Consider the following 16,564-nt stretch of genomic DNA (forward strand, 5'->3'; position numbering starts at 1 on the left):
TCTATAGAGTCACTTCTTTCCCTCCTGTTTAGAAAAGGGCTGCGTGAATGATATTTGTCAGCCTGTAAGGCTCCTGAGGCCCCTTCACGGTGAGGATTTTTGAAAGCTGCCATAATCGGCAAGCTAGGATCAGAGTGCTATGTGCATATGAAGTAGGGGGTCTCCTGACAGACAGAAAGCTAGATTGCAGAAGTTTTCACTCCATTTTCTCTACAATGAGAGGCAGTTTACATCCCAGTCCTCGTGAAGTGAATGAGTGGTTTAGACGTGATTTAATCCAGCATGACACGACTGAGAGTGCAATGGTATATGTAGATACAAAAGCCGAGACGCTTGGAGGAATGCACACTAGAGGATCATTCCAAGCATTACACGGAGACAAGTTAAGGGCAAGACCAGCACACTTCTCCTTGTGTACTTTCTTACCTCTGCCCTCCCCCACCAAACTCAACCTCCCCTAATCAGCATAACTCCAGTAACATGTACAATGAGAATCAAAACCAGAAACTGTGGTCCCATATCCTCCCAAAAAGCAGCCTCAGGCCAGATGTTCAGCTCTTGTGGTCAGGTTGCAGCGGGACTCAGCGTTCCGCAATTCACTGTGAGCCGTCCTTGCACAGACAGCACCAAAGCAGTGACGCAAGAAGAGAGCAGCCTGGAGTCGCTGCTCCACTCCAAGCTGCTGCTGAAGATCTGCGGGGGCTTGACACTTTCCCCCGCCCCCAGATCCAGCCCTTTGCATAGATCTGACAAGCAGGCTCAGTATGTGAGAACTACAGAGTAACATCAGCCTTGGATGGTACTGCACCCCAGCTCTGTCCCCCCCTGCCCCCAGCTCCGCTACAGCATCCTTCCATTTTAGACCATGAGGTCTAAATGAGGAAAGCCTACTGAAATGGAGGCCTGGGGAACAACGGCGCTGCTACGCAGCACCTTCAGAATGCAACGTTTGCTGATTTTCCCACAATCTGCAAGAATCACGTTACCCAGAGCACAACGCTTGAAACAAAACCAAGTGACTTGAGACTGGTTCTTAAGGGGGAGCAGCTAGAGAAGATCCTGCCACCAGCTGTTGGGGATCTTCCCTGTCTCCCCTGTAGGGCTGGTTCAGCTCTTTGTGTCAGCTGCTGAGCTTGCATATTTGTATTTCCGAAGCCTTCACACAGTTTCCCCGTCAGAACACAGCAATTCAGCTGCTGTTACCAGAAGCAAGGCAGGGGATTTTGACAGATGCAGGGGGCCAGGCACCTACTGGCAGGAATTTGTTCAATAGGCATCCCAAGATAAGCTGATGATGTCCCCTGTGACTAAGATCCTCAGACATCCACTGGTATTCCTCAGGTCATTACAGTAAAACCAAAGTGATCAAACCAGCAAAGCAAAATCACTGCTAAAGACTACAGCATGGGTTTTTTTTTACTCGAGATGGCCTAAACTCCTACGCAGGGTTTCACATGAAGATATAAATCCTGGTATTTTCTTACTTTGATCCTTCACTTACTGATTAGTACAACACTACAGTTTCAGGAACCACAAAAACATAGAATGGGCTTTATGTTTTGGCAGAAGTATATGTGATCAACACAGACTCCATCAAAAAGGAAATAAATAGTACTTCCCCCCACGCAACCTCTGAGCATGCTGCAGCACAGCTACCCTGTCCAAATGAACTTTCCAATGGGAACAGTCCTCCCAGCACTTGACCTCACCCAGATTTTGGCCCTAGCATAGCCATAAAGCATGCATGTCCTCATCTCCCCCCATGTTTTAGGTCAACTGTGTAAAAGGACTTTTGTACATTATTTAACTACAGCTGTACGAGTCTACAGTATCACAGGCTGTATACGACGGGTGAAAGGAGAACACGAGGACAACATGCACATAGAATCCAGGACTTCGGTTTTCCCTTAAGTGCTTCTATGTATACACAATCCTTTATGGATGTTCCTAAAGCATGCTCAGTTGTTTTCTGCACTGAAAATGGGCATGATCACTTAATACTCAGGAGTAAGGACACAGTTAGAGCTCCAGAAAGCTGCTCTGCAAACATTCAAATAAAGAATATTTTGCCTCTGAAACAGATGTGTTTTAGTTAAGCGAATTCTGACAACAAATAGCAGGTCCTCGTTAGCATGTTATGGTTTGGCTAAAAATCCTGAAAGCCTGACTTAAAATTACTGTTCTTTGGCTTCAGAAAAAAAGATCAAAGACTTGGGATTTAAAATAAGACATTTTCTATACTCACACAGTTTCCGCTGAACAACTTACACACAGTAATGTGTTACTTCATGATAGTTTGTTATGTCAAAGACCTAAATAAAGGAAAACCATAATGTTGTTCTGATAGAGGCTGTAAGCAGTGTGAAGACATGAAAAAAAATATCTCTGGAATTTTAAGACGCCAAATGAAAAGATCACATATCTACAGCAGCCCTGCCTATGCCAAACCAAAGATACTCTGGAAAGAAGGCATGACGGCAACATGACAAAGGCATCCAATTCGAAAGGTGATCCAGCTCCTTGATTCTAGGAACGGGCACGCAGTAAGTCACATTACCGCCCACCCCTACAAGCTTAAGGCATTAGGTAACCTTAAGTCCATGGTGAACCGCCACCTGCCTTCTCAAAAACAACTGCTACAAAACCCCGGTCCCCTGTGACGCAATAGGAAGATATTCTCTCTCCTCTAGCCTAGAAGGTAAGACAACGGCCTCCTATTAAAGTAACTCCATATAACAGGTCCCCAAAAGACACTATACTAAACTGAACAGCTGGGCCAGCTGTGAACATCATGGAGGTCCCTGCATCTTCCTGGTGGGGCTAAGCAGCCTGAGGGCAGAAGACAATGACGGTGGAACCTCCACAGGCAAAGAGCTTCTCAACCATCTCAACAACACTTCACCTGTGTTTTCTCCTGTAGGATGACATAACTACCACAGAAGAAAAGCATTTGCAGTTTTAGGCACTTACAGGACTCAGAGAGATAGCACATTAAAGCAGAGCCATGGCCAGCCTGCTGAAGCAAGGACATTCTCGCTGCTCGCTCTCTCCAGAGACAGTATGGCAAAGCAGAGTGCAGCTGAAGAAATCCTCTACAGAGTTCCATTCACGTTAGAGAAGAAAGTTCTATTGCTTCAAAGGCAACTACAGCATTAAGTATGGAGCAAGAATGAAGGACATCCACATCCCTTGAAGCAATCTGCAATCTCACACGCTGACCTTTGCACAGTTCGGGTGGTGGAGACAGGATTTTGCACATTCTTCTCAGAGAACCAGCCCTTTCTTAGTTGATAGGAAGACCCACCTCATCTGTGGGAGATTTTGGCAATACACCCATGACCCCATGCACAAGTTTTTCTGTTTCCTCCAAGGAAAGATGCAGATGTAGTTCATCCATAGTCAAGAGTGAATACCTCATCACAATAAAATACTGAAAAACACGGGGCTTTCTCTGTATCTCTGTGCTATTACAGTGTAATATTATCAGGCATAATACACTCGATGCTTCCAAGAAGCCAGGAGCTCCTGAACATACACAACAGTGGCTGTATCTGTGCTTATGCAGAGTCCTGCCATAACAGTGAGGATGGGCAACAGCATATTGCCTTCCGTGGCGAGCAGAGAAAATAAAGCTGTCTGCAGAGTCTGAAAACTCGGAGGGCACCCCCGCAGCATGGCAGGGAAGAGCGGCACTCTATCTGTGCTAAGGCAAGCTCAGAAGCCAAACACGAGAACTCTCTCAATACCAGCTGGTGGATTCTGAGCGTCCATAAATTTGTCAGGTCTCTTTACTGCACAGATAAATTGGTCTTCAGAGCTACTAAAGCTGAAGAGCTGTACCAGAAAAGCTTGCTGCCGAATACTAAACAGGACAATCTGTAACAAGCCCTATCCCCAATTGCTTTCAAAGGCTGAGCATTTACAAGCCACACCTGGCTGCTGGAAAAGGACCTGTCACTTCATACTGTCACTCTGTATAAGAGTACACTCTTACACACTCATTCGTAATAGCGCTGCACAAGAGAATGGCACTGAAACACCAGGATACGGAACACAGCTGTATCCTGAAAGGTAGAACACTACAGTCCATCCTCCTTCCTCCCTCCCTCCATCCATCCGAGAGGACAAGGCACAGAAAGGACCTGCCCTGAGATGCCCTCAAAGGGCACAGGCAGCCCCATAAACTACAGGAACTACAACAGTCAGAGCCCCAGATGGCTGACAACCCTGCTTGGCCCAGAAGGGTGATATATCAGCACTGTGAGAAAAGGGAAAAACCCACAACACTGAGATCATATCCACTGTATGCAGCTTTATTAAAGGCAAAGTATTACATTATATTTGTACAGAAACTTGGAATCCGAGGAAGACTGGGCCCCCACAAAACTCCACGAGAGGACTGCAAGCTGCTTACATGGTAAGGTGTTACAGACGGGAATTTGGTTTTAAAGTGCTGCTAATATATCCTGGAGACCAGGTTCACATGATCTCTATTTTGGCAATCAATGCAATAATGTCAGCACACCGTGAAAACCTTCGAAGTTCTATGCTGGAGATGCAAAAAGGGTTACAGAGAGGATTCTGCATGTCAAAAGGCCTGTGAGCATGTTTTCTGGATGAATGTGTTTGTTGCCTTTTCTGTTGAACAGGCCTTATAACCTTGAACCAAGGCTGATCACTATCACAAACACTGACTTAAAACAGATTTGTACTTGTTTCCTAAGCCGTCACATCACAGATGAGGAAAGATGGGCAAGAACGCCTTTTTGCCTCCAAGAGACAATGCACTACTGCCCTGAAATCAAGCACGACTAGCCAAAAGCCTACTGCCCACACAGCTGGGAAAACCGGCAAGGACTGGTATTGATGACCATGGACTAATGCCAACTAAGTGGGTTTTTTTTAGTCCACGCCAGCCTATTCTGGCTACAAACAAGAATCAATTGCTTCACGCAGATCAGCACTGCAGCTATTTCGCCAGCTTCTGAAAGGCGAGCCTCTGCAGACTGAAGAACTCTGCTGATGAGTGGGTGATCTGGTTATGCCTCAAGAGGAAACTCCATGTATGCTACAGCATCTTGTGAGCTTGTGGATGATTACTTCAGCTACTAGCAAGTGCCTGAGATCTGCACGCCCTTAATCGTAGTTGATGCAGCAGACTGGGCCATACAATCTTCACTGTGCAAAACACTAAACACAGCAATGGGAAATTATTCTTCCTGTGGTGCCTTAGCACCAACCTTGACGGTGAGCCAAGCTGTCTTCTGTAAAATTAGCACAACAGGCAAGATGCACCTCTGCGTCCCAGCATGTATTAGAGATATCTCACATCAACCCGTAGCACCTTCTTTGTACCAAACCAAAGAATTTAAGTCCTTGTGGGATCTACTCCTAATCAAACTCCACAGCATTGGTGCCAAGCCCTCTTGGTGAGGAAGCCACTAGCTGGCCACAAATCCACCCTTCAGAGGGGTATGCCCAAGGGGACTGCATCACTCCTGAAAGGAAACAAAAGGTCTCAGTTTAGCACAGTTCTATCGCTTCCCTTCAGAAACAGCCCCTCGCCATGCAGAGCTCAGCTCTCCAGCCCTACCTAAGCCTGGAAGGGGCAGCACAACAGCACCTGTGGCATGCAGGAGCTGGGGGCAAGTGCAGTATTTCACCAGCGCTTCTGGCCTCCAGGGGCATCACTAGCCCAAACCCCACCTACACGTGAGCGAGCCAAGACTCAGTTATATGTGGGCTACACAAATGCCTAGCCATGCCTGCTGCAACAGGAGCTCTGCTTTAAGGGAGGGGAGATCTCACTGCCTTGGGAGGTGCTCTGGAGATGGAAAATGGAAGGCTTATCCCTAGTATGGAGGGGTGCACCACTCAAAAATCTGTACCATTTTGTCCATCACGAAGTGTAAACTTCTGGACCTTAGATGGAGTTTCAGCAAAACACAACGCTAAAGAATACAATTTTAAATTTCAGTGGTTTCCTGAAATACTCCTGAAACCAATGATTCACTGTTCTGATATACAGGATAGACTGCACTTGGAGGAAGGAAAAAAAAAAAAAAAAAGCACCTTTTAAGGGTTTATCTAAGGGGCTTATTAATATTTAACAGGGCACCACTGTGTCAGAGCTTAGTGAGAACAAGCAAGATAATCCAGTTTCTTCTAAGACTTGACCAGGGCAGTTTAAGTTTAACAAAGGGAGGGATAAAGGGGGCAGTTCCAAGAACCATATAAGGGTCAGGTCTGGAGAAATGAAACTAGAAAGAAATGCTAGTGCAAGAAGGTGACTAAGCAAGCAATAAAGTACATCTGGTGCCAACTGTACTTGCCAAAACAAAAAGCTTTTCAAAACTGAGCAGGCAGCTGCCATTAAGTCACTGCCAGGTTAGTCACATTTTTAGGTTACACTACATTTCCTGCATGTACCTCCACCACAGGAGGATGCCTGTCCTTTAGCATCAGCCACCTGTATCCATGTGGACATGCCTCTGGCCCCAAGCACTACTGCTGTTCAGAGAGCTCCTCCCAGCTCCAGTCATCCCACCTCCATGGGTGCTTTGCTCCCCAGGGGGCGTAGCACTGCATTCCCTCCCCACCCAGGGTTCAAAAGTGAGTATTCAGAAGGGTCAAAAGAGGGTTAACAAACCCAAATAGCCCAATTTCTGAAGCGCTGCACTAATTTAGAGTGTACATAAAGGGACTGGGGTAGACCTCATTGCTCCTGCTGCAATCCAGCTCACCTGTTCCCTCCAGGTCTGCTTCACAGAGCTCCTTTCTGCGCATGCTGCTCTCCATCTTGCTCAGTGTGTCCATTCTCCACCAGGCTCTCGAGCTCAGCAAAACTCCTCTTGGTTCCCCAGATGGGCTTGTAGAGTAAGCTAGAATAACCTTGTGAGCTGCCAGCAATTTCTCAGGCTTGTTTTCCCTGAACAACTTTTCCCAGCTGCTGGTACTAACCCTAACGTGAATCCCAGCTGGAAAACACACGTTCCAAGCTTGTCCGACCGCAGACTGTATCCAGGAGAATAACTTGAACAGAAGGCTCAGTACGCTTCATGTTTTCACTTATTACTTGGACATCATTGCAGCATCTTTTAAGGGTGAAAAAACTCATCACAAGCAGCACTTTAAGATAAAGATAGCTCCATGTGCTCTCTTCTCCAAGGCAAACGTGTGTTCAGCCAAAGAGTTCTCTACACATCAGACACTCAAGATGATATCTCAGACTTTGCTTATATTTGACATTAGACAGGAAAGTAGAAACAAAGCTTGATGAGAATCGGGCAAGAGAGAAGTTTAAAGTACAACCAAAATCAAAACCAGGACAAGGTGTGTTCACGTTAGATTCCTCGAAGGTCAAAAGGTATTGGGTTCAAGTTCCTGGCCATCAGCACCAACACAAGCGCACAGACAGTAACAGGAGAATGACAGACACCATGCCACAAGTAGCCTGGTGCTGGTAGAGGCTGCACTAACAGCTCTGCAGAGGGAACCGCACACTGTAAAGCCACACGAAAGCCTTGAACCCAGTGAGCAAAGACGAGTGCCTTCAGATGGGACAAGGGGAGCTCACAAGTCATTACCACCAACCCCTTCTCAGAGAGATGCTGACAAGTCATCACCGCTAGTATCTACCAAAGCAACAGCACACCCACGGCGCCGCCTCCACATGAGGCAGCAAGAGGCACCAGGAGATACTGCAGGCTAAAGCAGTCAATGGTCTTTGAGAAGATTCCACTATCAAGTCAAGGGGTTTATTCTTTTTAATGATTAATTGAACAGACATGACCAAACATACTTGAAAAGGCAAGCTGAAAGATAAGCCAACAATCTAATACAGTTATTTCTGCCAAGGCTTACACGTTACGTTGGAAAAAGCCCTCTTCCCCCAACATATGGATTTGATAGTTTCAGTCTTGAACGTATAGGCATCAATTCAAAAATCTAACTGATGGAAATTACAAGTTAATGTTGTGTAGGGTAATACTATAAAGTCTGACTTTGATATTTCATCATTGTCTGTAAGTATCTGCCTTTTTGATTTAAATAGAATTACTGTGCCACTTCTTAAGGTCTCTCCTTTCACTACCTTATTTAAAATCTAGCCACCGTTTCAGTCTGTGGGCTTCAGAGACAAAACAATCTAAAGAATGAACAGCTTGAATGCATACTAAAATCACACCAGGTATATTAAGAACAGCGTTCCATGCTCAGCACAACCTTCAGTGAAAATACGCTTGCCTTAGCACATACACAGTATGTAAAAAGAAAGAGCTTTATAAAGAAGTTGAGCTGTTTTTTTCCAAGAAAAATCAACCATATATTTTCCCCCAAAACAGTCTTGTGAAAGATCAGACAGTGGAGTGGAATCATCACGCTGAAGCTGCTGACATAAGCTTTATGATAAGCGTTATCTTTTTGTGAAACTGATCCGAACCTCACTTATTACGAGCTAATTGTGCGTTATTTGTTATGGTTGTTATTGTTCTCCAACAGCTGCAGGCATTCTTCTCTCAAATACACTCAACATGCACACTCATGATTAATGTTATTTTTAACATTTCTGGACAGCACTCAAAAATACACAACCCACTCAGACAGGCTTAGCACGCGCTCTTCTGAGCCAGGCTGTCAGCGTCCCATTGAACCAATACAGCAATGCAGCCAGCAGGTCCAGGTGTATCCAAGAGACATTAGTAATCCAGCAAGTTTGCTTTTAATTCTTATGAATATTTACATCCACACCCTCTTGTAAAAGCATTGTTTAGCCCATGACTGGCCTCTAGTTTCAAACAGGCTTAGCTTTTCAGAAGTTAATAGGAATTTGATTTCACACACTTCTCTACAGGATGACCTAATGTGAAAAGCTGGGTGAAATTTACTACAGCTTCTAGTTACCCAATTTCAAGAAGTTGTTTTCACAATTCAGGAAGCTTTTATTGTCCTAGACGTACCCATCTTGCATAACGAGGATGAAAAAGCTGCTTAAATTAGCAGCTGCATTTGCAGCCTCGGGACACAATGCAAAACAAAGTCTTTGAAGTAGCCACCTAACCTAAAATAATGCTACACTGCTTAAATCACTGATGTTGACTGGACAGGGTTAAACAACAGCTTTAAATAGCTCGTAAAATAGGAGCTAATTTTAACTTCATTATTGCCCTCCCCACAGTTGCCAGAAAAACTTAAAAAAACCCACCCAACTTTGCAGCTGAGGAGACTGACTGAAATAGAACACAGCTTTTAGAGACATGGCAGAAAACAGCAACCCTCATATTACATGCGACCACCAGCAGATTAGTATCTGCACGTAACTTCAGACAGTGTCTCATCCTGAATAGCCTTTGAAATGGAATGGGAAGGAGGAGACCACAGTTCTCTAATGAGGGCAACAAGTCCTAATAACGTACACGAGAAGAGACTTATGAAGAGGTTCCCGGTTCAAGTTGATTTACTACTGAAAAGGGATATGTTTCAGAAAGGAAAAAAAAAAACAAAAACAAAAACAAACAACGGAGAAATCACATCAGCACAGGCAAAAAATAAGTATGTTGCAATTATTGGGTTGCAGTCAGTGTCGTGCAGGTGACGACAGCCATGCTGTACTATGCTTAGAAAAGAGGAAAGGAAGCAAGAAAGATTGACTGTGTGGTCTTTAAGCCCTGCTTGTTGGGCCAGACCAGATTACGTGACACGGGGGTGTTCTTTAGTTCAAAGGTTCACAAGAAGGTTGCGAAATCTCCTTTGACAGCTTCCAGAAACAAAGACATACTTGAGAAATACCCAACTGCCCCAGTTTCTCTCCCCAGCTATTAAACACATAGGAAGCCTTTATATAATGTATTGACACCAACAATTCCAGCTGTTCCACATGCAACCCAGACTGGTAATAAGAAAAAGCACTGCTGAAGGCAGAAGCCTCTGCTTTCCTAGGTTTAAAAATAAAGTAAAAAAAAAAAAAATTACCGATTTCCATGTATTTCCTACTAGTATTATCCAAACCAATCCCCAGGACTCACCCCGCATTTCCTACCATCGCACATCTTTGTTCCAGTACAAATCTCTCACAAAGCAGCCTGGTAAAATATTTCTTTCTTCAGAATCCTATACATACTGATCAGAAGTACAGCAAAACTTCATTCTTTGAATGAGGAAGCGCATCCAAACCCAATATTTGGATATTTCTTTATAAAACTTACTTTTTATTTTTTTAACCTTTCTTCATATGTAAGCAGTGTAACAGTTTCATGTTACTGAAGGAGAAACATTAGGATGTTTCATGAGGGCATGTTCCACAGTAAGAGCATCTCAGAAAGAATATGTAGAACAATCCAAAAGGATTTAATAATAATTAAAGAAAATCAATTGGGAATTAACCTGCTGTCCCATATCAGTATTGGCTTTACTCTTGATGGCTATTAGAAAAGTCTTACTGTTCTTACGCCTATCCAGAGGCACTAGGACACATGATTTACCTCTGAAGTAGCAATGAGCACAGCCATCAGTTTTGAAGACAAGAGGACAAACTACGAATCTCAAAGGCATTTTCATTTGAAAATACCTGCATTTACAGCACCAAAGACCTTAACCAAACTGCCTAAGTTAGTATCAGTGTGAAAAACACCCTTTTGTAATCTTGAAACCAGAAGCACTGGAGAAGCATTCTCACCTGAACTGTAATCTTTCAGTCGCAAGTCCTTCACAGGTGTCCCATCAGGCCCTCGGAAAGCATTGAGAATCTACAGGAAAACCAAAATCCACTTCAGTCTCCAAAATAACACCTCAGAAAGTGAAGCACTTGCTAATGTACTTTTTTTCCCCATTACCTCTTTTCTTTATAGGTTAGCTCTGTTACAAACCTACATGTTTTCCCCATTAAGTTCCTGTATTACCCAAGAACTGTTTATTGAGTTTTGGGAAGTATTTTTAGGTTTAGTTTAAAGAAGCGAGCACCATTTACACCAGAATTCAACTACACAAAGGTTTGTCACACTGGTTTCAGCTAGACAGTTACTGCCTTTAAGAAAATCAAGGGGCATGGGGCAACTGTTCTGAGTCTTATCATCCTCTGATGGACAGTTTCTGCCATGAGTTCTCCGGTATCGAGCCTCAGCAGCTCTGATCATCACAGCTAACCCTAGCAAAAGCTGTTGCATGTAGGCGTTCTCATGTCTGCAACCGCCACCAAAAAAAAAAAAAATCCTAATTCGAAGTGTAAGCTTTTGGAAAGGCAGCTTCTTTCACCTTGTAGCCTAGATTTTATTTTTTTACTAAAATCAGCAGTAGCAGCAGACATCTTTTCCATCTTTATAAGATCTCACTTAAGCAATTTCAAGTAACTAAGAATGAACAAGTGCACTTAGACACTACACCTCCTCTGAGTCCAAAATATAACAACAAAGTCATAACAATATTTGGTATATGTAAAGCAATGCTGGTGGTAAGGCATGTTAAAGAGTCCAGAGCCACGGCTTTTAGCCACCAACACCCCACAAGCGACTGCAGAAAAACTCCTCACCTCCAGACACCCCAAAACCCAGGATAATCAGAGAAAAAGTAACATTGCAATGACTTCTAAGTCTGGATTTTCCCAGGGGAAAATGATAGACCATCTGAACTACATTGATCAAGTTTAAAAATGGTACATTTGGAAACACTTGATAGAAGTTTTAAAAATTTTGCAATGAATTTTGGATTAAAAACTTCCCACTTACATCATCCTTTGTGGCAGTTTCAGGCACTCCTCCTAGCCGAATGAGCTTGCTCGGCTTCACATATTTAGGACAGGTCCGGTAATCTTGGTCCTTGAGTTTACACAATCAAGATGGTTTTTACAAATGAGAGATGCTAGCTCACAAAATACACAAACAGTCACAAAATAAAGCAGGGTATAATTCAAAGGTGAAAGCCTATAAGCAGACTGGCTCAAATCTTTAACCACAGCGCTGTTTAAGATTCAGAGAGCTCTGCAGGACGAGCATTACTAGCTTCATATGCTCATTGAGCTGTACAATGAGATCTAGGTCCAAGAAAAAAAAAAAAAAAAAACCAAACAGCAAATCACCTCTCTCTGCTTTCCAGCAGTGGGAGATCCAAATTCAACAGTAGTTATTAACTCAGTAGTTACCATTAACTTCAGATTTCAAAGTTAACTTTGAAGGGAAACAAAGCATGCATGAGAACAGCCGTACTGTTCTACACAGGTCCACCTAAGGCAGTAGCTTCTCTCTGGTAGTGCTCATAAGCGATGTCCAGGAGAAAATAAGAAAATACGTTCTTCTATATACTACTTCCCCCATAACACCCTCCCTTTGTCTGGTCGTTTTCAACTTCGGGACTTCCTGAACCAAATCTGATTCTATGTATTTAGCAATTTTCAATTTCTAAATTGCATTTCTTTTGAGGATAAAGTATTTCTGAGATAGAAAGTGTGCCCATTAAAACAACCTGAAGCATGAGGATGATCTCAGAGAAGGACAATGGATTAGGATAGAACTGAAGTGATATGAATGGAAGACTCCTCCTTAGCTCCTTCCATTCTTTGGGCAACACGCATTTTAACAGAAACATCAATTGACAAAACCACCTACCTGAAGGCTCTTATAGGGTCTAGAATCTTTGCTGGGTTTTCCTTCTGAAAAGGACTTGCCATGTTCATAATCAAACATCTGATGCCCAGGCAGCCGGTGATCCACATCACGATACTCAATGTTTCGGTAGTCAGTATCTTGCCTTCCAAGGAAATCCAGGCCGCCTTCACCCTTTAACCCAAGATCAGAATCGGATCTTTGCTGTTCCCCCCCCGAAAGCTGCTGCTGCTGTTGCTGCTTGTTAGCAAAGGTCTGAGGTTGCTCCTCTTGGTCTTGAAGAGTAGGAAGAGGTCCGCGGCTATTTTGGAAATTGTGTGAAGTGTCGTCTTCAAGACCCAATCCAAGTGATTCCTCTTCTCTGGCTGGTGCTTCTGAATGTTGAAATTCTCCTTTTTGGCTACCAAAGGGAGTTCTATCTAGACCAAGTGCAGACTCCTCTCTCTTGCTGGTGCTTAAACCAGAGCCTTCTCTTTCTGCTAAAGGTACAGTAGATTGGTTGCGCCTAAAATCTACAAGGCTTTGATCCACAGGAGGCATTTCCCTATCTGAAAAGTCCATAGGAGGAGCCACATCTCTGCTCCTAAAATCCTGATCAGACCGGGACCTGTGCCTATTTCTGAAGTCTGACGACGGTGCATTTCTGTTTCTGAAGTCCAAATCAGAGGTGCCCACACCCCTGAAGTCCAAATCAGGTACATCCCTATTTCTAAAGTCTGAATAGGAATGCTCTCTGCCCCTGTAGTCTAACTCAGACACATCTCTTGCCCTGAAGTCCGAATGAGATCCATCTCGACCTCTGAAGTCTAGATCAAAAGACCCCCTTCCCCTGAAGTCTGATGGAGGTTCATCTCTGCCCCTATAATCCATATTATGTGCCTCCCTATCCCTGTAGTTCATACGGAAAGTTTCCCTGTTCCTGTAGTCCACTGGAGGAACGTCCCCACCCCTGAAGTCCATAGGTGGGCCTTCTCTCTCCCGGAAGTCTCCAGAGTACATATCCCTGCCCCTATACTCAGAAGAAGGTGGCTCCCTACCTCTGAAATCCATCTGAGACTCATCTCTGCCCTGGAAGTCAGGTGGTGGGAAATCTCTGCCCCTGAAATCATGGTGTCCCTCCCCACCTCTGAAGTCACTACGTGGTCCATCTCTAGCTCCAAAGCTGAAAGAAGGTTCCTCTCTGGTGGCAAACTGAGGATTGAGGAGGCCTGTGAGTGCCTGGATATCAAAAGGAAGTGATTCTCTGCCAGAGAAGTTGCCAGAGTGTCTTTCTTGAGCAAGACTATCAAGGGAAGGAGGATATTCCCTGTTCCACCCGGGAGCAAACCTTTCTTCTTGGCTCCCACTGTAGAAATAAAGACAGTATTATTCATAACGTGCTTAGAGTCTGAAATCTACACAGCAGCACATTCTTCTCTAAACTTTTATAGAGTTGTGTAACAGTCTAAGATCCGCAGAAGATATTGAAGTTTGGCAGTTTAAGATGAGGCAGCATACGACAGATGTGAGAAAGTAAACTTGGGTGCTCCCGTTTCAGCACAATTTCCAGAAGCACTCAACAGGGAATACCTGCAATATTAATGGGTTAATGATGGTAGCAATCCACATAGTCCTGCACTGCACACAGCTCTGCAGCTGTTGGAGGTTCCACCAGCTGGTGTGTTCGTTCATTAGCATCACCAGCACACACCTGTGAGGAACCACCTGAGCTTAAGCTCTCCGGGCAGTATTAGAAACAGCTAACTTAGCACATCATCCTGAGGCACATAAAAGCAGAGGTTACCAAACATGCGCTATTAACATACTACAGAGACTCAGTTATGCTTCCTTGTGTTGGAGTCTAAACTGGCAAAATGCTGAAAGCTATCAGTTCAGCCTTTGAGGATGCCTCACAGGAATATGCCAACAATCGACATCCAAGATGATCCTGTGCTCGTGCCTCTGGACTGTCTTACACCAAGTTTACAACACTATAGCTATGAGCTCTCCTGATAGCGGCATAAAACCACTCAGGAAGAGGTTTCCTCTTAAGACAGTTTTTCAAAACCCAATGAGGTTTGTTGGTTGGCTTTTTTTTTTTTTTTGAGATGGAGCTATCTGATTTTTTTATCTAAGCAAGGCTCCAATACATTTAAAAAATAGAGTAATAAAATGTCAACACATTTTAAAATAACATCAAATCATCAAATGCTACCCAAATCAGTGGATATTTCCTTAGCAACTACAGCAAGTCATGTTCTTGGAGTTTCACTACAGAATCACTCACCAACAAAACACAAGGTGACATTTGCACAGTTAATCAAACCATATACAGATTTCCTAGCGACATGCCCCTGTCTCACCACCATATAGAACAGTAACTAAAACTTGGTTCAAGGTTAGAATTCCCCCCCAATACACTCAAGAATGATGCAAATAAAATCCACTTAAAAATTAGCAGAAGAGCACTACTGATATCATCACAAAACACAATCACACTCCTATCAATACCATTAAGACATGTTCTGGAGGATACTGTTTTTTGTAGCTCAAACGTCATCAGCTTTTTCAACACACCACAGTTGGACAATTATTTGAAGTATTCTTATTGCAGAAACCTAAGGTATGCCATGAGGAAGTACTTTTATTACACTTATATTCAAGTAACTGAGGTGGACACGTGAGCAAAGAATGAAAAAATTACGCACAACAGAGGAAAACATTAGCTCTTGGTGCCTCAATTTTTTTTTTTTAATGACCAGAGCCTTCTTGCAAACACAGGGCCTAGTAACAACCAGAGGAATATAAACTAGGAAAAATACACTGCTGTGCAGGTCCAGCTGCATACAAATCTTTAAAACAGCTCCAGTGACATTCAAAAATGTCTGATGAAGGAGCGTGGCCAAGAACAAGGGGATACATGGTCAACTCAACCTCATGGACAGAATTAAACTCTCAAAGTTTTCATAAAATCCTGTGTGCAATGAAAGTGCCAGTGTTTCTGAAGTTGAGGCAAGCACCGTGGTTGAAGAGAATCAACATCACACTATTAGGCGCTTCTCTTCTAGGTCTTAACAGCACATAGCACCAAAATCCATATGGCATATCGTCACCTTAGCTTACAACAGCTAAACAGCTAAGTGTCGCTAGAAAAGGTGGTTTGGAGAAGGAATAGAAATACTAAAAACAGCTGTTAGAAAAAAAAGCGCAATGAACAAACTTGACAGAAATGCAGAAAGTTACACCGGCACTTAACTTGCCTATTCTTTGGCAATCATACCTAGCTCCACAAGGACCTCAGAACTTTTACCAAAATAGCCTGCTTACGGGAGGATGTGCAGAAATATTGACAAACACAAAGTTCCTGTGGCTTATTGTATTTAAGAATGTTGCTGAAACAACCTATACATTCAAACGCTTACCGAAAAGACCCCATTCTGTTGCCTTGTCGATGGTCTCCCCACATTTTGATCTTGTCTGGTAGGTTTCCAGAAATGGGTAATTCACTCTAAGAACACCAAGACAGCACAACCTGTTGAACAAATAACATGACAATAAGCCACAAGGGGAGGAACACTCATCACGCAAGAAATACACTGCTGGTTAGAAGGGGTCTGTGGAACATCTGATCAGGATCCACAAATATACAAGACCACACTGAGGTATGAATGAATTCAATTGTTGCGTTTCTCCATGTACAAATTTGCAAGCGTCAAACGACTTCTGAAATGAAACTGTCAATATGGGTGGGCAAACAATTTGATATCTGCTCTGATTAACATAACGCTTTCCAACATACTGTGCTGTCTGACACTATTCGCAGTGCAGCTAGAAATGTGAGAACACCACAATCTATAAACAACAAGGACCGTTGCTGAACAACAGTTTGCAATTAATGTTTAATCCAAACTATTTTTGCCAAAAGCTCTTTGCTGTTCAAGGAAACGATCACTATTATCGGTCTACTATGGTTACTCTGCCCTCAAAAGTCTGTA

General features: G+C 43.5%; 1 protein-coding gene across 1 annotated transcript in view; it reads right to left on the bottom strand.

Annotated features, from left to right (window-relative positions):
* RBM6 (RNA binding motif protein 6) overlaps positions 1–16,103 on the bottom strand; it is a 54,596-nt gene extending 38,493 nt beyond the window's left edge. The window contains exons 1-4 of the mRNA XM_082487828.1: positions 15,992–16,103; positions 12,594–13,935; positions 11,718–11,807; positions 10,673–10,742 (exon numbers count right to left, since the gene is read on the bottom strand). Coding sequence (XP_082343954.1) covers positions 10,673–10,742; positions 11,718–11,807; positions 12,594–13,935; positions 15,992–16,035 — 1,546 coding nt within the window. The 5' untranslated portion in view covers positions 16,036–16,103. The remainder of the gene's footprint in view (positions 1–10,672; positions 10,743–11,717; positions 11,808–12,593; positions 13,936–15,991) is intronic.
* Positions 16,104–16,564: the final 461 nt, after the last annotated feature.

The sequence above is a fragment of the Vanellus vanellus genome (assembly GCF_965231255.1).
Source record: "Vanellus vanellus genome assembly, chromosome: 9".
Classification (NCBI taxonomy): domain Eukaryota; kingdom Metazoa; phylum Chordata; class Aves; order Charadriiformes; family Charadriidae; genus Vanellus; species Vanellus vanellus.